Genomic DNA, 19,018 nt, shown 5'->3' with positions numbered 1-19,018 from the left:
AGGATGTAATGTGAGCTAAGAGAGGGAAAATGAGGTCCTAGGTCCAAAGGTAAAAAAGGAAGAAGAAAAAATATTCCCATCTAAAGACTTTGGGTTTTAGCTGTTGAAGTTAGGGTTAGGTTCAAAGGGGAAAAAAGTCCTCAATATTTTTCAAATTTTTTGTCTTTCACATATCTAATTTTAGAAACAAGAAATATAGACTGTGTTTTAAGCTAATAAAATAAATTTAATTCTATTTTTAAAACATAAGAAAATCACCTCCTTTGAGAATAAAGAAAATAAGTACTGAATATAGTATTTCAATTTTTCTACCATGTCTCAAAATTGGTGACAATGTTTAAAAGGAAATTATGTTGAACTGAGTCTACTTCATCTCTAGAATTCAATTTCCCTCTTTAAAATGGGGAGATCAGGCTAGGTATTGTGGTTCACACCTGTGAACCCCAGCACTTTGGGAGGCCAAGGCAGGTGGATTGCTTGAGCCCAGGAGTTTGAGACTGGCCCAGGTAACGTGGGGAAACCTGTCTCTGCCAAATTAGCATGGTGGTGCGCACCTGTAGTTCCAGCCACTCAGGAGGCTGAGGTGGGAGGACTGCTTGGGCCCGGGAGGAGGAGGGTTGCAGTGAGCCAGGATCGTACCACTGCACTCCAGCCTGGGTGACACAGTGAGACTGTGTCTCAGAAAAAGAAAAAAAGAGGGGAGCGGGGACTGCTGTACCTGCTGCTCTATGTATCTCACATATTTCTTCTGACAAGGGCTAATGTGAGAATGAAAGCATGTTGACAAGAAAAAATATAAACATCATAAATATCACAAGACTTTGTTCATACAAAGCTCTAAGAGGCAAACCTAAGCTACGGTGATAGAAGTCAGGTCAGTGGATGCTTCTGTGTAGGAAGGACTGAAAACAGGCATGAAGGACCTCTGAAGTAATGAAATGATCCTGCAGATACTGGCCACACTGCACACTTAGGAGCCAAGGATTTCACTTAGTGTAAATTAAACATTTTAAAAAATGTGCTGGGTGTGGTGGCTCATGCCTGTAATCCCAGCACTCTGGGAGGCCGAGGCAGGTGGATCACCTGAGGCCAGGAGTTTGAGACTTGCCTGGCCAACATGGTGAAATCCATCTCTACTAAAAATACAAAAGTTAGCTGGGTGTGGTGGCAGGCACCTGTAATCCCAGCTACATGGGAGGCCCATTTTTACTAAAAATACAAAAAATTAGCCAGGTGTGGTGGTGTGCACCTGTGGCGCCTATAATCCCAGCTACTTGGGAGGCTGAGGCAGGAGAATTGTTTGAATGCCTGACTTGAAGTCAGGAGTTCGAGACCAGCCTGTGCAATTTGCAAAACCCCATCTCTACAAAAAATACCACAATCAGCCAGGTGCGGTGGTGCACACCTGTAGTACCAGCTACTCAGGAGCCTGAGGTGGGATTGCTTGAGCCTGGGAGGTTGAGGCTGTGTAAGCTGTGAATGTGCCACTGCACTCCAGTCTGGGCAACAGAGCAAGATCCTTGTCTCAAAAAGCAAAGCAAAACAAAACAAAACAGTTGGCCAGGCATGATGGCTCATGCTTGTAATCCTAGCACTTTGGGAGGCTGAAGCAAGTGGACCACCTGAGGTCAGGAGTTCGAGACCAGCCTGGCTAACGTGGTGAAACCCTATTTTTACTAAAAATACAAAAAATTAGCCAGGTGTGGTGGCACGCACCTGTGGCGCCTGTAATCCCAGCTACTTGGGAGGCTGAGGTAGGAGAATTGTTTGAGCCCAGGAGGCAGAGGTTGTTGTCAGCCGAGATCTGAGGCCTACTAGCAATCAAAGACTTCAAAATTAAAAGAAACTAAAGGCAGACAAATGTCACATGCAAACGTTCTTATATCGGCATTGAGTCTCTAGAACCTAATTCTAGAATCAGGTGCCAGTTCTCAACTCATCTATAAGCAGCCGTATGTGGAAAGATCTGCTGTGAAGAAAAAGAAACGTGGTGGGCACAGTGGCTCATGCCTGTAATCCCAGCACTTTGGGAGGCTGAGGTGAGCAGATCACTTGAGGTCAGGAGTTCAAGACCAGCCTGGCCAACATGACAAAACCTATCTCTACAAAAAATACAAAAATTAGCTGGCATTGTGGTGCGTACCTATAGTCCCAGCTACTTAGGAGGCTGAGACAGGAGAATCGCTTGAACCTGAAATGGCACCACTGCACTCCAGCTTGGGTGACGGAGCAAGACTCTATCTCAATAATAGAAAAAGAAAACCTCCTCTGGACTTGAAAACAAAATAAAACTTCTTCTGAATGACACTTAAATTAATCAAGATGAGGGGAAAAGAGGCCACAGACCACAGAACAAGGCTCTTTGTGATCTCGGTTTTCTCATCTATGTAATAGGAACACTTTCTGCTGTGAAATCAACAGTGTAGAGCACCACCCGCTCCATGCCTGGAACTGTGCCCTACACAGATGCATGCTCCCAGTAAACAAAGGACAGTCGTTTCTTGCTCGGCTCTTACAGATTTAGAGGTCAGGTAAAGGACTACAGAGGGAATGGCAGAGTGATCACACCTCCAGAGGAGGAGGGTTCTGAGACAGGTGGAGCAGCAAGCCAAGTTCTCTCAGATGAAGGGGCTGTTGGCTGGTCATGAAAAGATAGGTCAGATTTAGAGAGGCTAGAGTGGAGGTCGCACAGCAAGGCACAAGGGAGGGAACTGAGAACAATTAAATCAACACTAGCTGGGGAACAGGTTCTTGCTAAGTGATTTACAACCCTTCTCACTTAATTCTCATGGTAATTCATTTAAAAAAAGAGGAATGAGAGACACTGAGAGATGAGTGATTTACATAAGGCCAAAACAAGAAGTCCGTGAGCCCCCCTGCCTGTCTGAAGGAAAGGATTTGGAAGGAAAGAATAGATGAGATTAGGGAAGGAAGAACGAGATTCAGAAATGGTCCTGGATGCCAGGTGTGTTGGGTCCTGCCAGCAGAAGACACAATGGTCATGTAAAATGATAAGTCTCATGCTTTGCTGACTACTCCCTCCTCCCCGAAATACTGCCCTCAAATGCCAGGATGCCATGCTCTCTGCCTGCCCTCCTATGCCACTGTCTGCACCATCTCACTCTCCTTTGCTTGTTCCTCTCCCTTTCCTTCAACACCGTGTGCCCCAGGGCTCAGGCTGGTACCTCTTCTCCTCTCCATCTATGCTATTTTGCCTCTTTGATGGTGTCGTCCAGTGTCAGGGCTTTGCATATCATCCACATAGCCCAACCTCTGCCCAGACCTCCCAGCACACATGTCCAAATGTCTACTGACATCGCGCATCACTGTGGATACGGCTAGCAGGCAGCTCAAACTTAATGTGATAAAAACTGACCTCCTGCTTCCTTTCCCCAACTGGCTCACCCTGCAGTCTACATCATCTAGTTCCTGCCAGCACCATCTTCCACAGGTCCTCAGACTAAAAACCTGAGTCACCCTTAACAATATTGTGGATTCCAACCTTCAAAATGAATCTAGAATCCGTGAGCAGCTTCCTACCAGCTCCATCACTACCCTCCCAGCTCCAAGCCACCATCACGTCCCACTGAGAGTGCTAACAAAGCTGCTCCCACACTGCTCTGCTGCCACCCCATCTCAGCAACAGCCAGAATGATCCCTTGATAATCTAAGTAAGACAGCAGCACCCCTCTACTCAATGTCCTCCAACGGTTCCCTATGTTACTCTAAGTAAGAGCCAAAGTCCCTAGCATGGCCTCCTAACCCACAGGCCCTGTAAGAGATGCATGCCCTTCTCTCTCACACATGCACCCTGCTGGCCATTACCCTTTGAACTCTTCTCCCACCATTCCCTCAGCTCCGGCCGCACAGGCCTCTTTGCTCCTTGAACACAACAGGCATCCACCCCAGGGCCTTTGCACGTGCTATTCGCTTTGTCAGGAAGGCTCTTTCTCCAGAGAGCCTCATGGCTCAGTCCCTCACCTCTTCAGGTCTCAGCCCAAATGTCATCTTCTCTTTGAGGCCTTCTTTGACTGCTTCATTTAAAATTGTATACCCCCCCACCAATAATCCCCACGACTTCCTAACCCTCTTTTTTCTTTTGCCCTTTGAAGTACTTATTACCTCCATACTGTAAAATATACTTACGTTGTCTATTTTTTCCTCCCCCCATACATTCCATAATGTGAACGGGGGTAAGGATTTTGTCCACTTTGTTCACTATTGTATGCCTAACTCCTAGGCTGGTACCTGGCAAACGGCAGGTGTTCAATAAATATCTGAATGACCAGTGCTCAACTTTCTTCTAGGGGAAATTTCATGTGTTGTAACCCAACCTCTGCTAGAGCAGCTTCTCAATGTTCCATTCACCGGGTTAGCCAGGATCAGAGACACATCTGCTCCGACTGTCAAGCTATTCTGACTACACTGAAATTGAACATGCCAGATCCCTAGCCTGTTTACAGCCAATAAATGGAAGGTAAGTGAATAAATGGTGAGAGAGAGAAGAAAGGGCAAGGGCAGAAGATCAGGTGGCAGCATCTCCAGTGGGAGAAATGTTCAGTGAGGCCAAGTCACTGTCACCTGCTCCCACGGTACCAGCGCAGACTGACAGAGCTGCAGAAGGGCGCGGGCTCTGACACAGGATATGACACAAGTACCAGGTCCTTGCCTCCAGGCCCCCATGCCTTCGGTGTTCCTCTAACAGCCAAGTTCTTCACTATCTCTACACTTGCTGATGCTTCTGCCTGGATTATCCTCTCCTATCTGCTCCAATTTATCCTTCAAATCTCAGCTTAGATGACCTCAGTTCAAAGATACCTTCCCTTCCAGCGTGATACCTCTGATGCTTAAAAAAAGAAAGAAAATGATGCCTTTCCTGCACGTACTATCTCTGTTATTGTTGTTGTTAGAGACAGAGACAGAGTCCTGCTGTCACCCAGGCTAGAGTGCAGTGGTATGATCATAGCTCACTGCAGCACCGAACTCCTTGGCTCAAGCAATCCTCCTGCTTCAGCCTCCTGAGTAGCTTGGACTACAGGTGTGTGCCATGCACAGCTAAGCTTTTTAAGAAGTGGAAAAAGTCCTGAGTACAAAAAGGTCTCTGTTTGCAGAAGGAAGTAACACTCCAGAAGCCAAGGTTGACAGCCTTCCTCAGACACAGGCCTCCAGCAGGCATCAGCTGGCCTAGAGTCAAGCACCCAAAATAACAGGCCCTGCACAAATTTTCCCATCTACCCTCATACAAATCAGTGGTGGGGGAGTAGGAGAGGATGGCCCGTATTATTTCAGAGCTGAGGTAAAGGAGGGCCAGCCTATGAAAACTATCCAGGTCACATTACCAGGAAGCTGCTGAGCTGGGGTCGAACCCAGGGCTGACTGACTGGGAGTCAGGTGATCTTTCCATCATACCTCTGGGCTCTTCAAGCAGCTCAGGGTGAAGCCTCCACTTGATCCACACTCAGCAGATGATCTCCACACAACCTCTGAGGGATCTGACTCTTTGGGGGAACTACTGAAGCTGCTCCTCATGACAGTTTCTAAGAGATCGGAGGACACTGGTGGGCTCACCTCTGAACAGAAAACCAGATGCTCTGAGCTCTGCTCATGTTCCTACCATCTGCGACAAGTTGCTTCATCTCAAATCCTTCCTTGGAAGGATGGGAATAAGGTGACAATACTGTTTCTGTGACTACAACGGAACTAGAACAGATCACAGAGCTAACTAAAAAAAATATTAGAGTAATATTTACATACAGCTTTCTTCACAAGCATGTGGAAGCCTTCACTGGTTCATTCACAGGTTCACACCCCTAGGAGTAGACAAGAAGGCGGCAAGTCTTTCTCATGTTGATGTCAGGGAAACTGAGGCAGAATTGAAGCAAGCGAATACCTGCAAAGGAATGGGACTCAGAATCACACGGCCTAGTCCTTCAGCCAACAAATCACCTCTCCACCTCCCAAGTAAGAGGTGCTCTGCTCAGGCAAGAAGTCATGAAACCTGCCTATGTCTCAGAAAGGCAAAGATTCTTCCTCTGGGTACCTTCTTCCAGAATCTAGGACCAAAAGATCCCCTAGAGGTCATGTGGTTCCTCTCTCTTTACATCAAAAAGAATGCAGTTCAACCACTCTGAAGAGAAGTTCTGGATCATCTTCAAACAGCTTTCATGGATAACCTGTTTTGTGTCTCACAGTTCCCAAAAGTCAGGAAAATCTTAAGACTCTCGCCCTGAAAGGCATCACTACTAACAACAGCCTGCAATATTGTTTTATCCTAAAGAAAGTGAATCAGATGCCCCTTCCGAAGATCAGACAAGAAGCAATAAGGCTACATCCTGACACAAATCCAAATAAACACAACAGCAGCTAGAAGTCTTAAATATCCCCTACACCCCAACCTGACTCCAGTCTTTCCTTTGTCTCTGTACTTGCAGGTCCCTGAGAACCTGGGCAGGAAATCTGACCTTGCCTCTACTACGTGAACGACCTTACACGTGTGATTGAACCGCTCTGTGCCTCAGTGTCCTCGTGGATAAAATGGGGATATTCAATCCCCACAAAGGTTGCTCTGAAGTGTAAATGTGGCACTGCAAGGAAACTGCTTAGCACAGTGCCCGGTACACAGCAGGCGCTCGACAGCCACTGGCAAGCATCTCCCTCGTTATTCTGTACCCTTATCACAGGTGTCCCCAGTCAGTCAACTTGTTTTAGAGGATCCAACAGACAAAACCAAGCCCGCACGGAACCGTTTTCTTTTTTTTTCCTTCCTTTTGAACCTTGGTAAAGAGATAACGCCCTGAACAACGAGGAGGCCTCAGGAAGGCCATGGGGTGAGTCTGAAAGGGGAAACCAGAGCCCGAAGAGTTTTCCCTCCGGCCAGGGACGGGCTCCTCCGGGCCTAAGTCTAGGAGTCTGTCCGGCGGGAGCCACAGGCGGGGCTGCGGATCTGGGACGGTCGGGGAACAGGCCGGCGGCCAAGCGAGCGCGAATGAACGAACGAACCCGCAGCCCTTCAGTCTCCGGCTGCGTACGCCGCTCGCGCCCCCTGCAGCGCCGCGTCCTCTTCATGACCTCTGACCCCGCAAACCTCTCACCCAGGACCCCCGACTCCCCGCCCGACTTCTCCTGCCTCGCCCGGGTCCCCGCTTCCTTACCTGCAGGTCACAACGGCCTCCCGGAGCCACGACTCGGTTCGGCTTGGCACCAAAATGTCCGCGGACCCCACCTCACCCTCTCCCGGCGTCTCCTGACTCCTGGCAGCTCCAAGCCTGGTGGCTATTACCTGCCGGGCGGAAGTGAGCTGTCTACGCTCGGGCACTTCCGGTGGACGCAAAGCCTTAAGGCGGGGTCAAGGGTAAGACCCTGGCGGGGGTAGTTCCGGTGGGGTGGGGCAAAAAAAGCTACGGCGCTTACTGGTATTAACCCCTCGGCAGCCGCGGCGCCGCTATGCTGCAGTCTCCCGCAGAGCCCTTGGGAAACTAGCCCGCTAATTAATTCAGCGTGATGCGGGCGGGCAAGGTCGTAGGGACTTTGAAGTCCGTCTTCTGTGTAAAGACAGCAAGTCTGAGGTTCTAAGAGGGGCAGGGTTTTGCTCAAGGTCACTTACTTTTTTGTTGTTGTTTGAGACAGGGTCTTGCTCTGTCGCCCAAGCTAGAGCGTGCAGTGGCTGGAAGATCTGGGCTCACTGCAACCTCCGCCACCCAGGCTCAGGTGATCCTGTCACCTCGGCCTTCCAAGCAGCTGGGACCACAGGTGCGCAGCACTACTCCCGGCTAATTGTTATTGTTTATTTGTTTTAGACCGAGTCTCTCACTGTATTGCCCAGGCTAGTCTCAAACTCATGGACTCAAGAGATCCTCCCACCTGGGCCTCCCAAAGTGCTGGGATTACAGGCATGAGTCACTGCACCCAGCTTTTTTTTTTTTTTTAAAGAGAGGCGTCTCGCTCTGTCCAAACTAGGCTCTTAAAAGCTCTAGTTTGGACCTTTCCATTCTTTTTGGGGGGGACTCTGCCCCCGGCGGTCAAACATTCCTCCTGCCCCAGCCTCTTGAGTAGCTGGGTCTGCGGTTGTGCACCACCATGCCTGGCTAATTTTGGTATTTTTAGCAGAGACGGGGTTTTGCCATGTTGGTCAGGATGGTCTCGATCTCCCGACCTTGTGATCCGCCCACCTCGGCCTCCCAAAGTGTTGGGATTACAGGCGTGAGCCACCACAGCTGGCCAAGTAGAGGGTATTTAATCAGGAACTGCAGAACAATAGTGCATGTTTATGGAACACATAGTATGCCAGGTAGTGTGCAGACAATCTCATTTGCTCCTGACCTCAGCCCCACGAGGAAGGGGTTGTTTTAGCTCCATTTCACCTTGGGGGGAACTTCAACCCTGAGAGCTTAAATCAAACAGCATGTGAGTGACAGGGCTGAGGGCCTGGTCCCAGAGCCCCACTTCTCATGAGTCCCACTCATTCACCTAAAATATAATTGTCACTCCCACCTGAGCCAGGCACACTGGGGATACAACAGTGAACAGCATATGGCACAACCCCCCTTGGGGGCTCATTGTTGAGTATGGCAGAAAGACAAAGGGACAAATTATAACTCTGTGTTATAGAAATACCAGAGAGGCAAAGGGGATGCAGGCACTAAATTCAGCCTGAGAAAGTCAGGGAAGGCTTCCTGGAGGAAGTGACACCCAACCTGAACCATGACACTAATAATTAACCATCAACCAGGCACTGTGTGAAGCTCTTCCGCATATTAATTCATTAAACTCTCCCAACAATTCCATGAGAGTCTCCAAGTAGAGATAAGGAAAAGATCAGTGGGCAGAACTGATTTCTCCCCTACTTCCATGAGGGCCTGGACCTTTTCTCCCACAGCTCTGTCTGGCAGGAGAGCTAGAAGTGTAATACTAGTAAGAGGAAGTATAGCTCAATGTCAAAGGTTGGATGATTACAGCTTGCAGAGGTGGGTGACAGAAGCGGGGGGTGGGGGTGGGTGGGTCTCTAAGGGAACTTCCGTCTCTACCCCCATCACTAAACCCAGCTAGCCACACTGCCGGAGTCATCCACACCATCAAATGCTGCCAGCTGCAACTGCAACAGCCACACCTGGGGCATGTGTGGCTGCCCTGGCCCTCCGAGACCCCAGGCCCAGCAGGAGCTCCTTGCCCCAGGATGGGGGAAGCACAGCCAATGGTAGCCAAGCCCACCTGGAGAGAGAGAGCACCTTCACTTCCTCACAAGAAATACACACTTGCTAACAATAATGCCACCTTCTGGTTAGTTTTTATTTATTTATTTTGAAAAGGAGTCTCATTCTTTTTGCCCAGACTGGAGTGCGGTGGCGCAATCTCAGCTCACTGCCTCCTCCTCCTCCTCCCAGGTTCAAGCGATTCTCCTGCCTCAGCCTCCCGAGTAGCTGGGATTACAGGTGCGCACTACCCCACCCAGCTAATTTTTCTATTTTTAGTAGAGACCACGTTTCACCGTATTGGCCAAGGTGTCCTCCAACTCCTGACCTCAAATGATCTGCCTGCCGTGGCCTCCCAAAGTGCTGGATTACAGGCATGAGCCACCACACCCAGCCCCCATTTTTTTTTTTTTTTTTTTGAGAGATGAAGTCTATTGGGAGGCCAAGGCGGGTGGATCACGAGGTCAAGAGATCGAGACCATCCTGGTCAACATGGTGAAACCCCGTCTCTACTAAAAATACAAAACATTAGCTGGGCATGGTGGCGCGTGCCTGTAATCTCAGCTACTCAGGAGGTTGAGGCAGGAGAATTGCCTGAACCCAGGAGGCGGAGGTTGCGGTGAGCTGAGATCGCGCCATTGCACTCCAGCCTGGGTAACATGAGTGAAACTCCGTCTCAAAAAAAAAAAAAAAAAAAAATGAGATGAAGTCTATGTTTCCCACGCTGGTCTCAAACTCCTAGCCTCCAGCAATCCTCCTGCTTCAGCCTCTGAAGTTCTAGGACCACAGGTGTGTGTCACTGTGCCCAGCCAGGACATTTTAAAACTTTCCCCCAAATGCTCTTTTTATATCCTGCCTGATTTGAGCTGGCTGGCTGGAGACAGGACTGTCCAGTTCTTTGTTTTTGAGACAGAGTTTTGCTCTTGTCCCTGCAATCTCCACCTCCTGGGTTCAACCAATTCTCCTGCCTCAGCCTCACAAGTAGTAGCTGGGATTACAGGCCCATGCCCCCAAGCCTGGCTAATTTTGTTTGCTTGTTTGTTTTTGAGACAGAGTCTGGCTCTGCTGCCCAGGCTGGAGTGCCCAGTAGCACGGTCTCTGCTCACTGGAACCTCCGCCTTCCGGGTTCAAGCGATTCTCCTGCCTTAGCCTCCCAAGTAGCTGGAATTATAGGCGTGTGCCACCATGTCTGGCTAATTTTTGTATTTTTAGTAGAAATGGGGTTTCACCATGTTAGCCAGGCTGGTCTCAAACTCCTGACCTCAGGTGATCTGCCTGCTTCGGCCTCCCAAAGTGCTGGGATTACAGGCATAAGCCTCCGTGCCTGGCCTGTCCAGTTCTTTGGATCTCAGTTTCTCTTCCCTGACAACTCTGCACCCACCATGGGCCAAGCATCCTCATATGCCCTTGACATCCGTCACTTCATTTAACACTCACTGTTCTCGATAGGTAGATGCTAAGATAATCCCATTTTACAGATGAGGACACTGCAGCCCTGAGAAGTTGAGGCACGTTCTCAACTTCCCTTAGCAGCAATGGGCAGGGAGGGGAGGCAAGGCCTGGACTGATGACGCCGGGCCCGAGCTTTCTTCTCCACTCCTCCCTACCTGCCTCATGAGGTTTCGTCCGATCCCAGGAAGACTGAGAGTTCGTGCGGTCTCGTGAAATGACCACTGTGACCCCTGCCACTGGCATTCTGTGACCCTCAGAACAAGTCCCTTCCTCTTTGTGACACCCAGAGTCTCAGAGCAACGTCCTTCCCATCCTCCCTCCGCAATGAATGGGTGCGTAAATACAAGAACAAATTACGTATTCGTTCCCTCTGTGCCCACTAGAGGGCGCACAGGTGCCACTAACTGCCACCGTTCTCTTCAAATGCAATCCTTGTGCAGGACCGGCCGCTATGCCTTTCCGTACACATTCCCACCCTTTCCACACTCTTCTTCCTCTGTGATTACTATTCCTCTACTCCAGTCTCTGCTTGCTTGCTGGTTTTTGTTTTCATTTTGCAGATCTCTAAAAGTTGCCACAGCGCCTTACTAAAAGGAGGCAGGAGGTGCTTTTGTCCACAGCCTCAGGAACACCATCCTCCACCTGCTTGCTGACAGCAGGCAGCTTCTTATCCCTCCTGCACAGCCCAGGCCTGGCACAGCCCCCAGGGCAGAGGAGCGTAGAGCCTGCCGGGGACCCCAGCCTTTGCCCCCAGCTCTCCTTGCTGCAGATGTCCTCAGTACACCATCTCTGGTCTTCCCAGCAGCAAATTCCTGCTCAGCCGGTCCTGGCTGCACACCACAGGTTCCCTCTTGAAGGACCCTGCTCTCTCAGGTACCCCTGTGCTGAACTACCCTCCACCAATGCACTGAAAAAGCCCAGGCTCGGCTGGGCACGGTGGCTCACGCCTGTAATCCCACCATTTTGGGAGGCCAGGGTGGGTGGATCACTTGAGCCCAGGAGTTCAAGACCAGCCTGGGGAACATGGCGAAACCCTGTCTCTACTAAAAATAGAAAAATCAGCCAGGCCCAGGTACGGTGGCTCACGCCTGTAATCTCAGCACTTTGGGAGACCAAGGCGGGTGGATCCTAGGTCAGAATATTGAAACCATCTTGGCTAACACGGTGAAACCCCGTCTCTACTAAAAATACAAAAAAAATTAGCTGGGCGTGATGGCATGCGCCGGCAGTCCCAGCTCCTCAGAAGGCTGAGGCAGAGGTTGCAGTGGGCCGAGATGGCACCACTGCACTCCAGGCTGGTCAACAGAGTGGGACTCTATCTTAAAAAAAAAAAAAAAAAAAAAAGGGCATAGTATTTGCACGTAACCTACACACATCCTCCCATGTATACCCCTAACAGATAATGGGAATTAAGGAGGGCAGCAGGACAGACGGGAATTGACAAATCCCAAATCCACACCAATGACTAGAAAGATTGTCATGGAGGCCTCAGAAGGTAATAAGAGATTTGGGCTATGCTGAATGACATTTCTCAGAATTCTCTTCCTGAGTCGGCCAAAGGAGAGATTCCCGTGCAAAATTTGTGAAGCAGAGATGAAACCAAAGCCCTTTTTGTAGGTAGGACACGCAGAAGCTGACTGCTCACTTTGTGGGTGAGGCGGAGGCAGGCCTGCAACTGCTCCCCCTTCCCCTAGATCTGCCTTGGGCATCTCTGACTCCTAGGCCAAGTGTGTGTTATCTTCAGCTCCACGAGGAGGGGCCTTGCTTCTTAAAGGCGCTCACACACACCATCAAGATGGTAGCAGCAAGAACAGACACAGGTTTCAGCCTGGCCACGTGGGCTCCAGCTCCCGCCTATGGATTCTAGTATGCTCTTGCCCTCTCCCACTTTACACCTCTCCTCCTTCCCGATGGCCTGCCTGGTGCACTGCAAGTCCCAGCAGTCAACTCAAGGACAACTGTCTTCCCAAAACTACTACTACTACTACTTTTTTTTTGGAGATGGAATCCTGCTGTCGTTCAGGCTGGAATGCAGTGGCACGATCTTGGCTCACTGCAACCTCTGCCTCCTGGGTTCAAGCGATTCTCCTGCTTCAACCTCCTGAGTTGCTGGGATTATAGTCGTGCACCACCACTCATAGCTAATTTTTGTATTTTTAGTAGAGACAGGGTTTCACCATGTTGGTAAAGCTGGTCTCAAACTCCTGACCTCATGATCCACTCACCTCGGCCTCCCAAAGTGCTGGGATTACAGGCGTGAGCCATTGCGCCTGGCGCTGTCACCTAGGCTGGAGTGTATTGGTGTGATCTCAACTCACTGCAATCTTTGCTTCCTGGGCTCTAGAAATCATCCTACCTCAGCCTCCTGAGTAGCTGGGACTGTAAGTGCATGCCACCATGCCCAGCTAATTTTTGTATTTTTAGTAGAGATGGGGTTTTGCCATATTGCCCAGGCTAGTCTTAAACTCCTGACCTCAACTAATCCTCTCACCTTGGCCTCCCAAAGTGCTGGGATTACAGGCATATGCCACCACGCCTGGCTGAGTTTTGTATTTTTTGTTGAGATGGGATTTTGCCTCGTGTGCTCAAGTGATCCGCCTGTCTTGGCCTCCCAAAGTGCTGGGATTACAGGCGTGAGCCACCACACCCAGCCTGAACCGTCTTAAGTAGTTCCTACAGTCACATCAGTTCGACATCTGAGACAAATCTCTTCATCTATATGTCCTGGTGTTTCTGTTTCTATGCTTGAACTCTGACAATCGGGGGAATACATTGATTCAGGTGTTCAACTGGTTCAGCTCTAAGGCAGGTCCTTAGAGCTCAGGATCTCCAAAACCCATCAGTCTTGGGTCCTCCCCGTGGGACGTGCTCACAGGCCAGTTTTCCTAACTGCTCTGGAGCTATCAGTGGCTGGAGGACAGACTTTTCCCAAGTCAGTGCCAACAGCAAGAAACTGCAGTTACCTGCCCATCCATGGGCCAAACAGAACAAAGGAAAATCCAGAATCAGACTTAAAAACCAGATCCTCTGTATCAGTAGAGGGTCCTTTGATAAGTGAGGATTTTGGAACTGGGGCAATCTGGGAACAAAAGTGGTCATGGGCCTCTGTGGGTGTTAACCCCCCACTCTCCTATCAGGATAGGGTTATTGCTCCCAGGAGTGGCGTTCGGGTCTCTGCATCCAGGTTGGGACTCTGCTTGAGTAGTGTCCACTTCCAGCTGGGTAAAGAGGCATGTGGAGGCCAGGTGCAGCGGCTCACGCCTGTAATCCCAGCACTTTGGGAGGCTGAGGTGGGTGGAACACCTGAGGTCAGGGGTTCGAGACCAACCTGACCAACATGGAGAAACCCCGTTTCTACTAAAAATACAAAAAATTAGCCAGACATCGTAGCGCATACCTGTAATCCTAGCTACTCAGGAGGCTGAGGCAGAAGAATCGCTTGAACCTGGGAGGCAGAGGTTGCAGTGAGCCGAGACTGCACCACTGCACTCTACTCCAACCTGGGCAACAAGAGCAAAACTCCATCTTAAAAAAAAAAAAAAAGAGGCAAGTGGAAGCTGTGTTTCCATCTGGGGCTGAGCTGGATTTCATGATACCCAGACTGTCCAGCCCAGGCCTTGGCTGATTCCCAGGGGGCTCTGAGGCAATGTCCAAGAGGACAGTCATGGCTCTCCGTGTGACAGGGAAGTGGGAAGAATCCAAGGAAGGGAGACAGCATATGGCTTGCCCGAGGGGTCTCCCATGTTGAACAGGGAAAATTCCCTGTGCAGAGCAGCCAGCCACACCTGTCAGAGCTCTCGGGGCTGTGGCCCATCTGCTTTACCTGGGCAGCTGGGGCTACAGAACTGGTTAGTGCCAACTGGGACCGTCACTGGGGCTACACTCATGCGGGTGTGGAGGCTGGAGATGGCAGGCCTCAGCCTCAGGAAGAACTGTTACTCCTTTGCTAATTACCAACAGTGATCCACTGACCGCAGTTCAGGCCTCAGTTTCCCCATCCGTACAACAAGGGGACTGATCACTCATTTGGTTTCCAGCTAGGACTTGTAATAATGGTGATGATGGCGGCGATGATGGTGATGCCATTTGCCAAAACCTCGCCATGTGCCAGACTTGATGCAAAAATTATTAAATTTGACTGGCTCCCTTAATCTGCACAATATCCCAATATCGCCATGTGGCAGGCTCGGTTGTTATCCGCATTTCATAGTTGAGGGCATGCAAGCCTCGTGCAGTTGGAAAGGAGCTGAGCTGGGAGGGAAGGAGGACGGCTGGGTGGAGCCCATCCCAGAGTCACATGGATCTGGGTCAGGACCCAGGTTCTGCTGTTTCTAGCCGTGTGACCCTGAACAAGTCACTTACCCTTTCTGTGCCACTGTCTCCTCTGATGCCCACTCCGCAGGGCTGCTATATGGTCGAAAGGAGGCAACGAACCATGCCTGGTGCACAAAGCACACCGTAGTCATCAAGCAACGCTCCACATCAAATGCAGCATTATCTGTGACTGGAATTTGAACCCAGTTCATCTGATTCCACGCCCTCTGGGGTAAGTCCTCATGGTACCAGGAGGTGACACGCTGCAGGGGGTCAAGGACTCCAGGCAGATTCAGGTCATCCCCTAGAGGAGCCAGATGGCCACAGCTGCATCATGGGACAGCCAGGTGCTCAGAAAGCAGCTTGCTCAGCTCCCCGCCAGACATTCTCCCCTCACCTGGCCAGCAGCCTCTGCCCACAGGAACTTCCTCCATGCCCAACACCAAATGCTCTCGGTCCCCTCTGCAAGGCCCAGCTTGAATCCCACTTTGCCCCCGGGGGTGGGGGAGCCCTAGGACCAGGTCCTCAACATCAGTCCCATCCTTGGAGTCTCCAGAGCTGCTGTCCACCCTGAGCCCCCAGGGGACCATGACACTGTTGTTTGCCAACTGTCCTGCACCTTTGCTCTTCTGGTATCAGCCATGGCAGTCTAATCTTCACCCTTACTACCTTCAGGCAGATGCCACATGCCCTCAGCCAGGTGCTTCCCACATACAATCTCTCTGGAGTCAATCAGCTGGTAGGGGACAGAGGCAGGATTTGAACCCAAGACTGTCTAAAGTCCACACTTTTTTTTGAGACAGAGTCTCACTCTGTTGTACAGGCTGGAGTGTAGTGGCACAATCTCGGCTGACTGCAACCTCCACCTCGGGTTCAAGCAATTCTCCTGACTCAGCCTCCTGAGTAGCTGGGATTACAGGCATGCGCTACAGTGCTTAGCTAATTTTTTTTTGTATTTTTAGTTGAGACAGGGTTTCACCATGTTGGCCAGGCTGGTCTCGAACGCCTGACCTCCAGTGATCTACCAACCTCGGCCTTCCAAAGTGGTGAAATTATGGGCATGAGCCACTGCACCCAGCCAAAGTCCACATTCTTAACCACCCTTCTAATTCTCCTTGATTCCTGCTCCAGGCAACACTTCCCTGATTCCCTGACCTTCTCAGGGAAAGGGTCTGGTCCAGCCCGTTGGAGTGTTCGGCTCTGAATCTCAACTGGAACTGGAAGTGGAGCCATATTCACTCCAGCACGCTCCTGTCTCAAATCACTTGTTGAATGAATGTGCTGGTTGCTTCTATCTCAGAGAGTGGGAGGGTCAGAGGACCCAGAGAGGATGGGGTGCCTCAGTCTTCTTTGCCTGAAACAAAAGTAGATAATTTTTCATTCATTTGTGACAGGGTCTCACTCTGTCACCAAGGCTGGAGTACAGTGGTGTGACCATGGTTCACTACAGACTTGACCTCCTGGGCTCATGCAGTCCTTCCACCTCAGCCCTCTGCATAGCTAGGACTGTAGGCACTCACTACCATGCCTGGATACTTTTTTTTTTTTTTTTTTTTTTTTTTTTTGTAGAGATGGGGTCTATGTTGCCCAGGCTGGTCTTGAACTCCTGGGCTCAAGTCATCCTCCCCTCTCAGCCACCCAAGGTGCTGCAATTACCAGTGTGAGTCACTGGGCCTGGCCCATTCATTTTTTTTTGACAGAGTTTTGTTCTTGTTGCCCAGGCTAGAATGCAATGGCGTGACATTGGCTTACCGTAGCCTCGGCCTCCCGGGTTCAAGCGATTATCCTGTGTCAGCTTCCTGAGTAGGTGGGATTACAGGCATGTGCCACCACATCCAGCTAATTTTGTATTTTTAGTAGAGATGGGGTTTCTCTACGTTGGTCAGGCTGGTCTCAAACTCCTGACGTCAGGTGATCCACCTGCCTTGGGTTCCCAAAGTGCTGTCTTTTTTTTTTTTTTTTTTTTAAAAAGAGAGATCTTGCTCGGTTGCCCAGGCTGGAGTGCAGTGGCATGATCATGGCTGACTACAGTCTTGACCTCCCAGTCATGGGTGATCCTCCCTCTTCAGTCTCCCAAGTAGCTGGGACCATATGCGTGTATCACCATACTCAGCTAATATTTGTAGACACAAAGACCCCCTATATTGCCCAAGCTGGTCTCGAACTCCTAGCCTCAAGTGATGGTCTCTCCTCTGCCTCCCAAAGTGCTGGGATTATAGGCCTGAGCCACCACATAGGCTTTACTTCTAACTTCTTCTTGGCTGTGGTCCAGGGGTCGTATTTTCTGAGTCCTCATGATCCCCATCATATGCTTCCAGGTTGACTCACTCCTTGTACATCCCTCTGACCCATTGCTCTCCACAGCTATGCCCGCAACTCACCACATACGGTGTTTGTTGAGCCACTTCCTTTCCTACATAGGCCACCAATTTCTTTCTGTGGCATGTGAGACCCACTTCAGATAAATGTGAAACTTTGGAATCCATGAAAGGCATAATTCACTTCCCTGTCAAGGGATATAGCTCACTGGTCAGAAATTGTATCTGTTCTCTGAGGAACCATTGTTCAGTCCCTCCTGGCTGACTTCTGGCCCCTTCTCTGTCCTTCTCCCCTCCTTCTGTGTCTTCATTTCTCTCAAATCCCCCCACCACCTGATCAGGTCTCCTTAAAGACCCTATCTTTGCCCTCAGATAACACCCCATGCTCTACCTCAAACTCTCCCCACATTTCTGGCCCTGCATCCCTCATTCTCACACTCTACCTGGACTAGCACTCACTAGTGGAGGGCTGGGGTGTCACAGCTTTGGAGAAGAGGTTTAAAGGTCTCCATATCCACAAGCCGGCTCTGATATCTCACCCCACACGCCTGAGGCTGATCATTAACCCAGAATTCATATAAAGATGGGTCCTACCTGGAATGCTATAGCACTGCTGCAGCCATGGCCAGTACAGTTAGCCCCAGCACCACGGCTGGGACCCCAGAGCCACCTCCATTGTCTGATCGAATCCAAAATGCTGCTGACATCTCAGTCATTGTCATCTATTTTCTGGTGGTGATGGCTGTTGGGCTGTGGGTAAGTGGAATCCCAGTGGCTTTTAGGGTGGGCACAAGGTTTGGGAGGGGGTATCTTAAGGGGAGGAAGGGGTGTGGCTGCAACAAAGTTTTTCACAGATGTCATTATTATCAGAGTCATTTTCTTGTGTGTTGCACAAATAATTCCTAAAATGAGCTAACTTACTCTCCTAACAATCCCACTGTGTGCACCGGGACCTTCAGATTTCCTTTGCATCCCCCGTACCTGGTATAATGTACAAAGATGTTATTTTTATTATTTCATTTCTTTGACTGTCTTTTGTTTGCTTACTTTCTGACTTAATGAGTTGGACTCTTAATTCATTTATGTTGACTTTTCTTTTTAATAATGAGTTTGAGGCTGCAAATTTTCTTGCAAGCATGGCTTAGTGATACCTCACGTGATTTTCGTGAGAATAATCAGAGCAGTTAAGACAGAAGTTGAGAATTACGACTTTTTAAAGTCCTTCCAGCTCTGAGTTTTTACGAAGTGATTGCTTTTCAAGTCCTTTAAAATTTGATGCTACAGAACAGTTTCCAGGAAAATGTTTCTCTCTGTAGGAGTGCTGAAGTCATCCCTCTCAGCACCCTGGCCAGAGCCTCTGGGATGTCTGGGTGTGCCTGCTGCGGCTTGACCCTCACCTATCTTCCCTTCCGTTCAGGCAATGCTGAGGACCAACCGAGGCACTATAGGAGGCTTCTTCCTCGCTGGTCGTGATGTGGCCTGGTGGCCGGTAAGTGGACCAGTTTCCTGGAGATAAATTTCCTGGGTTTGTGCTTACAAGTGAACGTAGGCCGGGCACAGTGGCTCACACCTGTAATCCTAGCACTTTGGGAGGCCAAGGCTGGCGGATCATCTGAGATCAGGAGTTTGAGATCAGCCTGGACAACATGGTGAAACCCCGTATCTACTAAAATTACAAAAATTAGCTGAGCGTGGTTGTGCATGCCTGTAATCCCAGCAACTCAGGAGGCTGAGGCAGGAGAATCG

The 19,018-nt window shown here is 50.0% G+C and overlaps 1 protein-coding gene across 2 annotated transcripts in view; it reads left to right on the top strand.

The window, feature by feature from the left end:
- Positions 1–17,099: 17,099 nt before the first annotated feature.
- Positions 17,100–19,018, top strand: part of SLC5A4 (solute carrier family 5 member 4) — a 46,846-nt gene continuing 44,927 nt past the window's right edge. For both annotated transcript variants that reach the window (XM_032266911.1, XM_032266910.1), the window contains exons 1-2: positions 17,100–18,028; positions 18,690–18,761. In XM_032266911.1, coding sequence (XP_032122802.1) covers positions 17,894–18,028; positions 18,690–18,761 — 207 coding nt within the window. In that variant the 5' untranslated portion in view covers positions 17,100–17,893. The remainder of the gene's footprint in view (positions 18,029–18,689; positions 18,762–19,018) is intronic.

This window comes from Sapajus apella, unplaced genomic scaffold (genome assembly GCF_009761245.1).
Source record: "Sapajus apella isolate SASKATOON/1434 unplaced genomic scaffold, GSC_monkey_1.0 scaffold162, whole genome shotgun sequence".
Lineage (NCBI taxonomy): Eukaryota > Metazoa > Chordata > Mammalia > Primates > Cebidae > Sapajus > Sapajus apella.
The sequence above is the reverse complement of the archived record's forward strand: the minus strand, read 5'-3'. Positions and strand labels throughout refer to the sequence as shown.